We start from the raw sequence: 14988 nt of genomic DNA, 5'->3' as shown, positions 1-14988 counted from the left end.
GTTTGTGCGGTAACGGGCGACGCCCTTTTTTTTGATATTACTTAGTTAGTTAGTTATAACTTATAACTATGTCTATAAAAACTATGTGAACAAAGATTATAATATGTATAGGATATATCTATGTATGGTGATTTTTTTAGTTGAGTTATTGATTATTATCATATTGATTTTAATAGTGAAAAATTGTCATATAAACTATGTAAAATGATTTTAAATTAAAAATAACTAAATTTAATATACCTTTTTAATAATCAAACTATTTTTAATACGATTCTTCAACAAATATAGATTCTAAAACTTACTTTTTATTAGATACGTCATACAATTAAATACATGGAAATGCAAAGTATATATTATATGGAATATATGAGAATAATATTTTCAAAGCCGGTGTATTATTGTAGGTACAAGCCCTATGAAAGAAAAAATCTAAAAAATTATATAATACTTAACTAGACATAAAACTAAAATGAATTCACTCAATTCTAGTAAATATATGTATCTCGTGCTATGTAACCATATTACCCGACCACGAAAGTAAAAATTTAATTTAAAATTAGTAGGTATGTATTTAAAAATTCATATATTTAGGAAATTAAAATATGAACTCCTTAACTTTCAATTAAATTATAAATTTGCCACAAGTGCTGATGATATTATGTCATAAAAGAATTAGCTTCAATCGGGCAACTATTTTAAGAAATGACGCATGGCCAGGCCCCTGGTGTTTGAAAGAGGACCTCGTAAAATAGTTACGGATTTTTAAAGTTAGACAACGAAATTAGATCGTACCCGTCAAAATGTTAATATCTTCACATCTGTAATACATTCACAAGACATATTTATATTTTATATTTGCTTAATCTTGACAACATCCTGTGCATTAATATATAATATAACGGACTTTTATTTTTAGGAGTTTTCATGTGTACGTATATGTTTTTAGACTGTCTACCTTTATTCGACTTAAAAATAAAATATTTATTTAATTCAACGACAATTGACTTATAGAAAATATTCACAACCTAATTCGATAAGCCTTTTCTTACAAAATTTACGAATTCCTCCATTATTATCTTTTCCCGACTAAAATTTGCATTGCAACTAAGTAGGTACATGAAACGAATGTATCGTGAAAGTCTCATAAAAAATCATCAATCTACAGTACTTTACTGTTTTTAAATTATTGTTCAAAGAAAATACATTACTGATTACAGCCAAATTTTATTTAAAAAATAAGACAACATTATTTCTTTAGAAAATGAAAATTACTAATGTTGAGTGTTGGAAAAAATCAAGAATAAATTACTTTTTCCAGCCTTTCGTGAGTTAATGTAAATACTTTTTTCAGAAATACATAATTTTAACATATATTTTATATTATAATATATTAATATTATGTTAAGTAAGTGATAGGTACAAGGTAACAAAGCATGTGCATACAAGTGAAGGAAACCCGTCTGTTGACGAAGCTTCTAAAGTTATAGTTTACATAATTTATTATTAATTACATAAGTTACATTTAAGAGTTTAAGAAGACTCTGTCTGTAGTGCATCAATTTATTTCCAGGCAAATAGGTGGGCTACCAGTGGTGCTATACATACCATTATGTACTAAAGCTATTGATCGGTTGTAGTCTTGCGTGATTTTGAGTTCAATTTTTTAATCTTTCTAAATTTATCAACAATTAATCTCTCCGTGTATATAACAAATATCAGTAAGTTTTCATATAGTTAACGATAATCAGGATTTAAGTATCTGAACAGTTTTTAGAGCTTTTTTATGCAATAGATTAACTAATTATCTGACTATTGAAATTGAATTCTGATGTTCTTTAAATTTTCAACAGCAAACTTCCCCGGTCAGTTTTATAGCGGTAATGAAAATGTAAGAGGACATAATATATCACTACTATCAATAAATTATTAATGATAAAGAATGATTAAAGCCTTTACCTTAACACACTATTTTTCAATGGAGGAGGTGTGAGGGGGTTTTCACTTAGAGCACCCAATGATTTTTTTAAATCTTACACCCTATGATTATTAATATTTTATCTATACTTACCTTACTACCTACTCATAAAAAAATTATTGTTCTTTAAATAAGACAATATACAAATATTTCTTACAAAAAGATTATTGTTACTACTATAGGTACATAAACTATCAGTAAAAATAAACATTACCAAATACGTAGTAGAATATAATGCTTTTATTTATGCATAAATGTATATCAACAATGTACGTATTATTAAACGCATTCCGGCGATAATTATATAGTACAAGCATACGTTGGACAATAATTGTACTGTAATCATTAGTCACGGACAAAAACTCAAAGACATTAATTAAATTACAATTAGGCATTTATTATATTGCCTACGTTACAATTCCGAATTGTTTTTTGTACAAGGCGTTCGTAAAATGTGTCACATTATTTAAAACATTTTTCACGTATTCTATTGTTCTTTGTGCCCTTGACTCTGAGACCAGATACCTCTAACACTTTTCCCGTCATCGGATACTCGTTGAATTTCTCTGGTGTCACTCCACGACTAATTGTCGTTACGTATAGTTTGTCCAAATTTGGTCCGCCAAACGTGACAGATGAAACCTTCTCGGCGGGGATCTTTAACCTGCCCAACAACTTTCCACTGGTTCCGCTCACGTGCAGCACCTAACCAATTTGTTTGGACATTAGTAATAACAACATATTAGCGAACAAACAAATCAAACGTTTACTTGAGCGCCATTATAATTAGCGATCCAGAGATCACCGTTAGCATCGATCGTCATACCGTCCGGAACGCCGGGTATGTTGTCCGTCTTGAAATCGTATAACGTTTTGCGGTTAGCTGTTGGGAAATTTAATTATTATTCATTATTTTTGGACGAAAAACAAACATATTATTGTATAGTACTATGAATGCAAACAATATCATTACAAATAGAAGCCGTAGCTGGATCGTAGTTGAAAACCGCTATCTGCTTAGTTGGCGAATCTATGTAATACATCTTTGTACTGTCACCGTTCCACGCAAGCCCGTTGGAAACGGAAACTCCCGGTAAGACGGGTTTGAGGCTTTCGAAACAACTGGTGTCGTTTAGCTTGTACAAAGTTCCACGTCCGGGTGGGATATTTCCAGCAGCGTCCTCGAATCCCATAGTACCTGACACAGTTTTCGTTTCACTTGTTTATTTTTCGTTTGGAAGATTACAACTTGCATTTAATAAGCCAGAGGGGATAAGATTGTTTTTGGGAACGGACATTTTGGGAATAAAAATCTAACACCTACATTTAATTTAAAATCATACGTAAATTTTTGTTTGGCACATTTAAAATTGCTCTCAATTCGTGTATAGGTAAAATAATAATATCATACGGCAACAGATTATAAACATCGTGTTATTTACTTACCGGCCCACAAGTACCCGTTGTTGTCTGCTTTTGCGTCATTCCATCGGTTTCCTGGTTTATTTCTGTCAACGGTGGTCAGCTTGACGACCTTATTGGTGTTCTCGTTGAGATTCCACCGGAGACTAGCCAACGTTGTACCCAGTCCGATGACAAACAGGCCTTGTTGTCCGTGCACAGGGATCACGAAACCCACGTCAGCGTCTAATACGATTAAAATATAATAATAAATCAAAAAGTATACGATAAAAAAAAAAAATCTTTATAATATAGATATTATTATCTACCTAATTGAACGTGTTCCAAACGGTTTTCGTAAAACCTGTAAACGCGTTGCTGAGAAATGTCGACGAAATACAAGACGTTGTTCTCAGAATCCCAAAACGGCCCTTCGCCGTGAAGTATCACGTCGTCGGCCACTTCTCTGATCGACGCTCCATTATAATTAACGGCACCACTTGTCACGGCCATCAAACTGAAATAAAATGAATAAATTTAAACCGTCCGGAAAGCTTACAGACGACGAACAGAAGGTTCAATACCTTAGGAGAACAACATTACACTTGAGAATCGACATCGTGACTGAGCCACACGTTCAAGTGTAGTACAACTATATAATATTATAATTATACAGACTACCTACTGGCTCGTGACATGCTACAGCCAAAATAGGAATTATAAATATTAATTACCTTGTGGACTACTAATGATTTAACGGTCTGTTGGCAAGTATTTAAATGGACACGGTGACACTAATGCGCGCATCTTATCTGTTTCCACAACGAACGAATTCCGACAAATTGTACCCATTCATAATATTATAATAACGTTGCGGGTTTAATTTTAACACTTCTATCGACCCGTAGGCCATTAGGTTACCTTGTCAACTATAATTTATATGTCGAAAAAATGTGCAATAAATATATTAAGTGGAACTATAATGCAGAAACTTAGTTTATATAAATTTAAAACAATTAAATTAATTATTAAACAATGGCCATGGAGATTTCTAAAGGCGTTACTATCGACAGAACAATTTTTTATACCATTATTTTCGACACTTTACCTATATATACTACTACAAGCAATATTAAATCGTAATAAATAATAATGATTCGAAAATTATATTATTCCTAAATAATCAAATTTACACAAGTAAAAATAAAATACCAATTATACCTACCATGAGAGAAATTTGTATATATATATACGAGTATTACCTAATTATAGATTACAATTGGATGAAAATATTCATAAATCATGAAAAATTGTATGCTTTTTATGTTTTAAATTCCGTACATATTTTACTTAACAACTTAATGTTTTAAACATTTTAAGATCAAAAATAAAAATGATGCAATTTTTTTAATAATCAGGGAAAACCAAAAAACAAAAAAATACGTCAAATTGACAAAAATATTAGGATACGAGTTTTTCCTCCGAATTTAATACATTTTTTTTAATTTAAACATTCAAGTTTCAAAAATATTATTATTTTATTCGTCATAACTTTTTTATGGGATATTCAAATTCAAATTTCGGAAACATTAGAAATTCATTCTTAAAATAACGATTTCGCCTTAAACGTGTTTGCTATACTGTTGTAGGTAAGTACCTAATTCAAAAATTATTAACCATAGAAACTTGAATCATTCCACTTTTACTTAAATTATCGTTTTTCATACATAAAAGACATTTTCAAAACTTTTAGATCAAACTACACATGTACACTATAAACATTTGTATTTTTCAAATATTTTTAATGATTTATGTTAAAAAAATCATGCTTAATTAAAAAGTTGAACACTTAAAACAAGACTCATCATAATTTGTACTATTATAGCAATTTAAGACTGTCGATAATAGGTACATATTACTAAATATCTAGAAATCATTTTTTTGACATAGGTAGTAAATACTAAATTGTCTAATCATCTGAAATGTAAATAATTTTAGTTACCTTCTACAAATGCGTATTTATCTTTATTAATAATTTAAAACAGTTTATTCAATTTACAGCTTAACCCTTAAAAGAGAAATTACAGCAAAACCTAATTTTAAAAGTAAACATAATTTTATACACATGATGTTGTTGTTCACTTTTTTTAAAGACTATTAGAGCTTTGATGGTGTATTTTCAATAACTTCACTGTAGTTTTTAGAGCTTCAAAATCCGTACTCTAATTATAAAAACAATCTATCTGTAACCATTGAACGAAATTTACATTTTATTGGAATCATTCGACTAATTACTGACCTCGCTACTAACGATGATAATTAGTTACAAACCAACAATCTACCGCAATGATAATTTTTCAAAAAATAAATAATATAGATATTGTTTTATTGTTTACCAGCTGTGTCAAAAGTACATATTAAACAGTTTAGTGTTTCAGTTTGTATTTTCCGCAGAAATATTTTAACCAAATAACTATAAATAAAAAATGTTGTAAAATATTGAATTATTTATTTCATATATAATGCCATTGTTGGTATGTCCTCAACAGAAGTTTCTCTAACGTTCATGAAAAAAAACTAACAGGCGTGCAAACCTTTGAAAGTATAGTATTACCTAACAATATATATAAGTACCAATGCAAGATAAACAAACTTTCCAGAAAATTTTCCGTTTAATCTTCTTACGGATAATCGGCCTGTAACCCGTTTCACCACACAATATGAAAAGAAAAGAAAAAGCGGGAAAGTGTGTATCGCTCTGCTGTACATTAGGTGGTGGGGTGGACCTCTGACTAGGGTAGGTTAGATTTGAATGCAATGATAGGTATCATTGTATACGAAAAACGATTCTGAACGGAGATGATTTGTCAGTCTATAGGATATATTATAGATTATTAAAAAATTTCAAATCTTAGATTTAAAAAGAAATTTTTTTATGAATTTCTAGCTTAAAATAATTTGAAAATTCCGAAAATAACTCAAATGCTCAAAACATTTTTCCTATAATGACGCTTCAAATTTTCTCTATAGCTATTTGAAGCAAAACTTATGGAAAACTTAGTGTTGAATTTTATAACCTTAGATAAAAATACAAACAATATTATGAATTTTGAACTACAAAATAATTCGCAAATATTCATGGTTTTGACGAATTTTTGTCAATATTTGAAATTCAAATGCAAATAAAAATTTAATTTGAATTTCCGGTGGACATTTTTTTTTTGGGGGATAAAGATTTATAAATTTGTAAGGAATCTTGTATTAAATTTTTAAATCTTAGTTTAAAAAAGAAAATTTTTTATGAATTTCTAGCTTAAAATAATTTGTGAATTTTTGTGATTTTTACGTATTTGTCAAAATTCAAACTTTGAATGCTTATAAAAAAAAATTGTGACTATGAATTTCTTTTATTTTTCAACTGCTATTGTAACAATGATTTAAGAGCCTTGTATTAAATTTTCAAGCATTTCTGCCAAACAAATACATTTTTATCGATATTAATTTAAAAAAAACTAATAATGATCGAAAATTTCAAATACCTATGAATAGTTTAACTTAAGTCAAAATTTTTTTAAAATTTCATGGTGGATAGAATATACTTATATAAACATTCGATGTAAATTTCATGTATCTATGGTCTTTTATTTTAAAGTTACATCAAAAACCAAAATCGATTTTTTTGAAAACTGTTGGAAAATGTTAACTTTTGACCTCTATAATTCACCAAGGATATTCACTTTTACGTCGGAAACCACCCCCAAAGTTTGAAATTGAAGCATTATTTCGACTAGTTTTGCTGTACACAGACACAAAAAAAAACACACATCATTGTAAAATCAATACATTCATCACTTCGTTCAGGATCTAAAATGTACCTACTTTTAAATTATCTGATAGAAATAGAGCCAAGGACGTTTCGTATCCATTGATATAATAATAATAAATTGTATTGTAAACAACCACACATTGTTAGGTATAGCTACTAAAGTGTCCTGAACTTCAGAATAACTCAATCAGTTATAAGGAATTCCGGGAATCAACATATTTTATTTTCATCACTAAAAAAGTAACATAATTTGTGAGTGCAACAGCAGCAAAAATAATATTACATTACATGAACAACGGTAGCTTTTCTAACGTTGAGAGGTTGAGACCAACCAGAAAACCACATAACTGTGAACTGGTAACATTGGTTATATAATTTGATATACTTATAAGTTATAAGTTATAACAGATACTATAACTATATAAGTTATAAGCCATGTCAGAAGGTTGTATAAAAATGCATCATCGATGAGAAAATATGTACAGCGGACTGTATAAATAATTCTAAATGCAGACTCCACACTCCAAATCTTGACTTTTTTAAGAAAATATGATTTGTACAATTTAATTTAAACGATTTATTTATGATACTTGGAAAAAAAATGTAATCAACGTTTACCATTAATGGCCGTTGTCGCCGATGTCTTTAGATCAATAAAAAATTAAAATAAAATAAAATAATTTAACTTCGGATCAAACTAATTGAATTATTTTCATTAACGTGAAAGACTCAAATCTAAATTTATTTAATTACATATACGACAAGTTTTAATCAATACCTAATAATTAAAATGTATAAATCACTATAAACCGTAAATTGATTAATCTCTGTAATACTTATATTATACCTATCTTGACAGCGTATATAAATAAATTTCGTAAATTATTTTGTTAGTATGCGTGTTTCTAATAATTTTTATAATGAATTTTGAGAACACTTACCCAATACAAAACAAAAAAATGTACCTAAGTCCCGTCAAAAGCGTACAACGAATATAAAATAGCAATGAGTTTAAATTACAAACATGTCAATTTTACAAACTAGAAAATTTAAATTTTTTAATCTTATTTATATTTTATAATATATTCCGATCTCCAAAATAAACTACAGATAATTATTTGTAGAGGCAGATGATGGTGACAGAGAGCACTATGACAGACTCACCCCATCGCTATTTTTTAATTTTTTTTTATTTTATTATGTCCGATATTGATAAGTGCGCAGAAATAAAAATACATAACTACCTACTTACTGTACTGATACTGACACGTGTTCCCTGTTATCATTTTTCAAAGTGAATAATGTTCATAACAATATAGCTTAGGTTACCTACCTACCGGATAGTGGATACATCTGCATGACTGCATATTATAATGCAAGTAGGTAAGAAACAATAATTATATTTGTTATTGTTATTTTAAGGATATTTAATTGTATATAAACTATAATTAGTGAGATTACAATGACATACTTACTTATTTTTGTATAACTAATACGATAGGTTGGACTGAATTTCAACAAAAATAAATCACATGTATCATATAACAATTATTACTATAATATCATATTATATCACATATTAATTGATTGTTATTAACTATTATTATAAGTCAATAACGACGTACAGTAGAATATATTTTAATATGTGTCGTCAATATTGTGATATAAAAAATCTAAAATTAGTATAAAATAAATATGAAAATTATAAGTAGAAAATTACTGAAACTATTGGCTGAAAATCATTATTTTTAATTTAAATATATAATTTGATCGAAATTTAAACATCATAAATCTATAAAAGAAAAGCATTGTGAAAATTAATTTTAAATTTTTTAAATGTACAACTTATGATGATTTTTATATTTTCTAGTTTTTGACCGAGCATAAAACTTTTCATTTATATTATAGAAAAAAACTGCAAATAGCCTCCTAATACCCGTGTCCTGATAACAAGATATCCCAAAGTAAAAATCACCAGTTCACCTTCACAAAAGCGTCCGGAATGATCATCGTCGATTGCTTGGAAGATATTTGCTCAAAGTCATAACCGATGATAACGATAGTTGAGGCTAATCACACAATACTCCAACCATAAAATAAAACTCAGATACTTCACGCTACATTTACTTATTATTGGTACTGCCTACTAACATGCACAGTTAATAATGTAGAGTTTAAAATTCTTTTGCAACTCGCAAGAAGGCATAGATCTATATTATGGCGAACATTTTGAACAATATATTATTATATGGTATATTATAATATACCTACCTTTCAAAATTCATTATTGATTAACAACCGTTTATAATTTATTTTAAGTTATGAAAATGTTTAGGTTTCCAAAATGACATATTTACGACCTCTTAGTTATTTATGAGTCACATTTATCCCACGAGACCGCTAAGTCTACTCCTGCACTAGGCTATAAACACATTAAACTGGACTTTCATAATTTCTTTGTCCTCTATAGAATTCCAATTTAGAGCTTACAAACGTGTAATTCAAAATTAATTATAATAGAACTGGTGATACCCTATTACCATTTTGCACTTATAATGATATGGTACCCAAGAACTTGGATCATCTAGGTATTCAATTATGAAAGAAACCAACATGAATTTGAACCTTAACATTTAGACAACTAGTTACATTTCAAATTAGGACATTCTCGCCACAATCACCTATTGTACAGATAGCATTTAACCAAATAACCATTTAGTGCAAATTTAAAGTATCTACAGTTATTTGTTTTTGAATTATAAGATTAATTTATTATCATTAAATTTTCAAATTTTTTAACTGAGCAGAATTTTTTTTATCTACATTTAAAAAAAAACTAATGCAAATTGAAAGTGTCATATGCGTATAAATAGCTCAACATCAGTCACAATATTTTAAAAATTGTATGGCGTCAATTCCGACGAAAACGGATTTTGAGTAAAAATTCCGGTAATTTGATTTTTGTTTTTCCAGTGCTTTTGAAAACTACTAAAATTTTAAATTTAAACCACTCGAATACACCAACTAGATCCAATTTCCGATCAGATAGATACTAAAATTGAAAAATCTAAAGTTCTATTTTGAATAATTATCGTGTACATAGACGCATTAGACGCTAAAGAAATTAAAACAATAAATAAAATCGCTACGCTCAGAATCTAATAGAAAAATTCGTGAATAATTTTTACCCAGACTCAATTTTCAACGCAATCGATTATATGGTGTGTATTAGATAAAAGTAAAAAACGAATAACCTTTGATACTTAAAATGTTCATAAAGATTGTTGACGCTCTTTGAGCTATTTAAACATTCGAATTGATTTAACCTTATTAAGGTCCTACTATAGGTACAAGATTATTACTTAGGTGCAAATTTAATAAATTTTTTATGGCAACTTAATGTATTTCATGAATTTATTTAATATGGTTATAATTTCAAACTTTGGGGTGGTTTCCGATGAAAAAGTGAATATCCTTAGTGCATTATAGAGGTCAAAAGTAAACATTTTCCAACAGTTTTCAAAAAAATCGAGAAAAACAAAAAAAAAAGTGACAGAAAAACGGGAATTTTTACGCAAAACCAGTTTTCGACCAAATCGATTTTTTTATATGGTGGTAATTCAAAAACTAATCACTGTAAATACTTGAAATTTTCACAAAATGTTTATGTTATCTATATACAGTTTAATTGACTTTTTTTGAGTTATTTACAGACCACTGAAATGTTCGATTTTTATGAGAATTATGTATAAACCACTGAAATATTCGATTTTTTTTTTGAAGTGTCGGTAAAAAAATGTTGGATGACCAAAAAAACTTGAAAATTTAATACAAGGTTCCTTATGAGTTGTTCTTATTGTAGTTAAAAAAAAAATTTTAAATCGTTGGTCACAATGTTTTTTATAAGCGTTTATAGTTCAAATTTTTACAAAATCTGTCGAAAACGCGAAAATTTGCAAGTAATTTTGAAGTTGAAAAATCATAAAATTGTTTGTGTTTATAACTAAAGATTAAAAATACAACACTAAGTTTTCCATAAGTTTTCCTTCAAGTAGCTATAGAGAAAACTCGATGCATCATTATAGGAAAAATTTTAATACAAATCGATAAAAAAATTTTGGCCCAATCAAAATACTTTAAAATTTAATACAAAGTTCCTCATAAGTTATTCTTATAGTGATTAAAAAATTATAAGAATACATAGGCACAATTTTTTTTTATAAGCATTTGAAGTTCAAATATTGACAAAAATTCGTCAAAACCATGAATATTTGCAAATTATTTTGTAGTTCAAAATTCATAAAATTGTTTGTATTTACATATATCTAAGGTTAAAAAATTCAACACTAAGTTTTTAATAAGTTTTGCTTCAAATAGTTATAGAGAAAATTTGAAGCGTTATTATTGGAAAAATGTTATGAGCGTTTGAGTTTTAAATTTTTATGAAATCGCGTAATGATAACGATTTATCCTCAAACCAGGTATATGTATATTATTGTATATCTATGATAATATAAGGTATTATGAATTATGATAACTACATGCAATGTTTTTAGAAAAATTGATTAACCATGTCTTATGCAAAATGCGTCCTAATTGAAAAATAAAATATTTGTTTCAAAATAGAATATATGACAATATTTAAATATAATATATCCTAGACTGACAAATCATCTCCATTCAGAATCGTTTTTCGTATACAATTTATTGTACCTATCATTGCATTCAAATCTAACCTACCCTAGTCAGAGGTCCACCCCACCACCTAATGTACAGCAGAGCGACATCCACTTACCCGCTTTTTTTTTATATTCTATAAATGTAAATAATAATTATGTATTGTATTAATATTTATAAAAATTTTATAAAAAAGGTTAAAATTTTGAATTAATATTTACGTGGGATATTTTTTCATAGAATATGTTTGTGGAGATATTTTTAACATTTTAGACAATATATTCGAAACATTATCATTTATCAAATACCAAAAACATAATTCTTTATTATTGAATCTAGAGAAAAAAATTATATGGAAAAAAATGACACGGAAATGAACAATTGGTCAAAAACAACACAGTAAAAAACGTCAAACGCAGATTACTTAAAAATCCCATACAGTAGTTTCAACTCAATTATCAATTTACCAAATAAAAATATAAAAATAATAATAACAAATCACAAATTTCGTACCCATTGTACTTTTATTACACTATAGATAGGTAGCTGTTAGCATATTTTGTCACTTTCCTCACTTAAATAATCCGTTACTTAAAAATCACAAACATTAACTTTAAGTCAATTACCATTTACCAAGTTATATATAAATTTATATATACAAGTACACAAGGTAATTCACCAAATATGATCACCCCCATTTTTCTTTAGTAATAAATTTATTCGAATTCTTATTTTCGGAATTTTTAAATATCTAATACAAAACTTCAACAATATTATTTCAAATTCTTAAATTGTTTTACACGATTTATATTATAGTGTCCTGTGGACTACAGACTTCTATTTTTGAAATGATAACCTCTATTTTTACCGTACAGTCCGTACATTATTAAAGAAACATTTGTTTTATACTAATTTTGATTAATAAATAAAATTGCTTAGCTAGGTTAGTTTGGCGAAAGTCAAAAACGAAGAACTTTTCATTCTTAAAATGTTCGTAAAAATTGTTGTCACTCTTTATACTATTTATACTATTTAAAACATTCGACTTCATTCGACTTCATTCAACCTTATTAGGTTATAAACAAGATTATTTATTTAGGTGCGCATTTAACAAATTGTCATAGCAACTTGTAATTACTTATTACATATTTTTTTTTTTTTGTACCTTCTTCAAAATTTGAAAGGGTTGTTTCTTATTTATTAGAATATATTAGAATGTCTTACAAAAATATAAAATAGTCGTAATATTGGAACTAGTACCTATTTTTAAAAGCTACAAATGTTTATAAGTTTATACTAATAACTAAAATTTTCAAATCATCATAGCCTTCATATCTCATGAACCCATTACCAATACTTGACTATAGTTGAGTACCTACTTTGTTGGTCAACTATGATGTAACTTCGTGTTGACAACGGGCTCTCACGCAACTATATTTTTTGTATTAAATCGTGTGTTTAACTAATTTGAAGTCCATCACAATAAAAATAATATTATTTCCGTTAATATAATAATTTTATTGCCTTACAAATGCCAAATATTGTAATATTGAGCATTACTAACATACTGTGTTTATAGCAGCGTACCACCCACGGTCCATTGATGATCTTCGTAAATAAAATATAAACCATTTTAAGTAGATGTTTTTAATTATTGTCTACTATTAAATCATGAAAATAAAATATTTTTTAAAGTCAATAATAAAGTGTATGCCTAGTTATAACCTTTCGAAAGGGGACCCCATGGACGCAAAAAACTATTGGGGCCATTGGGGGATATTCCTAATTAACACCACTTATAAGTTTCTATGAAATATCCAGCTAAACCAGTTGAGACCATACTCCAATAACATATCAGATCGGTTTCGTGACAGGTTTATCACCAATAGATTGCCTATAATAATATATTCACGCTGAAACAAGTAATAGAAAATTGCTATTAATTTAATAACCCGCTAGTCGCTTCACTTTATCTTCGTATACTTCAAACAAGCATATGATTGAATAAAGAGAGTAGTAATATGGAGACATTTAAATTTTAAAGTTATTTAGTATCCCCACAAAACTAATATCGATGATAAGAATGGCAGCGGAAGGATCGAGATCACAGTCCAAATTTTTTTACAGTTCGATTAAATACATTTTAACAGCTAAAAATTACATTTTATTAATTATTAATAATAATACATAATAATACATTTTAAGCAGTACCTACGAATTATAAAATTATTATTAATTGATTCTAATATTGCATGTGCTTCAAATTAATACTTTAATAGTACATTTGATGTATGATATACATAGGTGTACCTATGTCGTAAATATAGGACGCAGGTATGCTTTCTCTACAGAGTACAGTGTAAGAATAATAGAATAATTATTTAGAAATTATAATAGATAGTTTTATGTGAAAGTTTATGTTCCAAAATGAATTTGTTTGGAGGATAACTTGATTTGATCAACCGTACAGATAGACGGTGTTTAATAGTTGTGTTGTATATTGCCCACTTACAACTAACGGGCGATCGCTGGCGGTTACTGCATTGGCGATGTACGGGCACTAACCATGCGGTGATAGTGGACTGTATATGAGAAAATGGACAATTGTAGGAAATTATGAAAATTTCACAATATGCCGAAAAGTGAGATGTGTGTACTGACGCAATTTAACACCTCCGTCCGCTGATAATAAGTATAAAATAATAAATATTGTGAAACGAAATGACGATTGTAGAAGTATATGATAATAATTCAAATGATTATAAAACAACAAACAGGTCTTATCATCATATGGCCAGTGCTGATAATATTATATATAGATTGCAAAGTGGATATAAGGCTATAATATCCTAGCAAAACGATCGATAGTGCCTACGTAATTTACAAAATGATCTTACCTCTATGCTGCGATTATGAACTTGTACAACGGCAGTCGTTGGCAGGAACAATAGTGACGGGGTGATGTGGGATGCCGGTGGCTGGAAGACGTTGACTGGAACGCAGTCAGTGAGGTGGCATAAATCACAGAAAATGGCAAGCAAATAATAAGCAGGAATCTCGGCGGCGGAGCACGTTCGGCTGGAACAATGGTATGTCGTCGTCACCAGCT

The 14988-nt window shown here is 28.4% G+C and overlaps 1 protein-coding gene across 2 annotated transcripts; it reads right to left on the bottom strand.

Annotated features, from left to right (window-relative positions):
* Positions 1 to 2197: 2197 nt before the first annotated feature.
* LOC107168063 (regucalcin-like) lies at positions 2198 to 14919 on the bottom strand. Of its 2 annotated transcripts, none has more exons than XM_015517337.2 (6): positions 14777 to 14919; positions 3706 to 3893; positions 3422 to 3622; positions 2949 to 3173; positions 2746 to 2858; positions 2198 to 2680 (listed from the first exon to the last, which is right to left on the bottom strand). In XM_015517337.2, exons 2-6 carry the CDS (start codon positions 3887 to 3889, stop codon positions 2438 to 2440), a joined length of 966 nt encoding a protein of 321 aa, XP_015372823.2. In that variant the 5' UTR covers positions 3890 to 3893; positions 14777 to 14919; the 3' UTR covers positions 2198 to 2437. The 2 variants fall into 2 exon arrangements, with proteins under 2 accessions (XP_015372823.2, XP_015372822.2); XM_015517336.2 differs by lacking the exon at positions 14777 to 14919 and adding an exon at positions 3961 to 4119.
* Between the last annotated feature and the right edge of the window lie 69 nt (positions 14920 to 14988).

Source organism: Diuraphis noxia, unplaced genomic scaffold (genome assembly GCF_037042655.1).
Source record: "Diuraphis noxia isolate RWA-SAM2 unplaced genomic scaffold, SU_Dnox_SAM2 contig0003, whole genome shotgun sequence".
NCBI lineage: Eukaryota > Metazoa > Arthropoda > Insecta > Hemiptera > Aphididae > Diuraphis > Diuraphis noxia.
Note: the sequence above shows the minus strand (reverse complement) of the source record. Positions and strands in the feature narration are given on the sequence as shown.

Bases quoted from the DNA above. Each gene is read 5' to 3' on its own strand.
- LOC107168063 (XM_015517336.2), bottom strand. From the start codon at position 3,995: ATGTCGATTCTCAAGTGTAATGTTGTTCTCCTAAG. The intron at 3,894-3,960 runs GTATTGAACCTT...ATTTTATTTCAG, and splicing joins TGTAATGTTGTTCTCCTAAG to TTTGATGGCCGTGACAAGTG. The intron at 3,174-3,421 runs GTAAGTAAATAA...AAACTGTGTCAG, and splicing joins CAACGGGTACTTGTGGGCCG to GTACTATGGGATTCGAGGAC.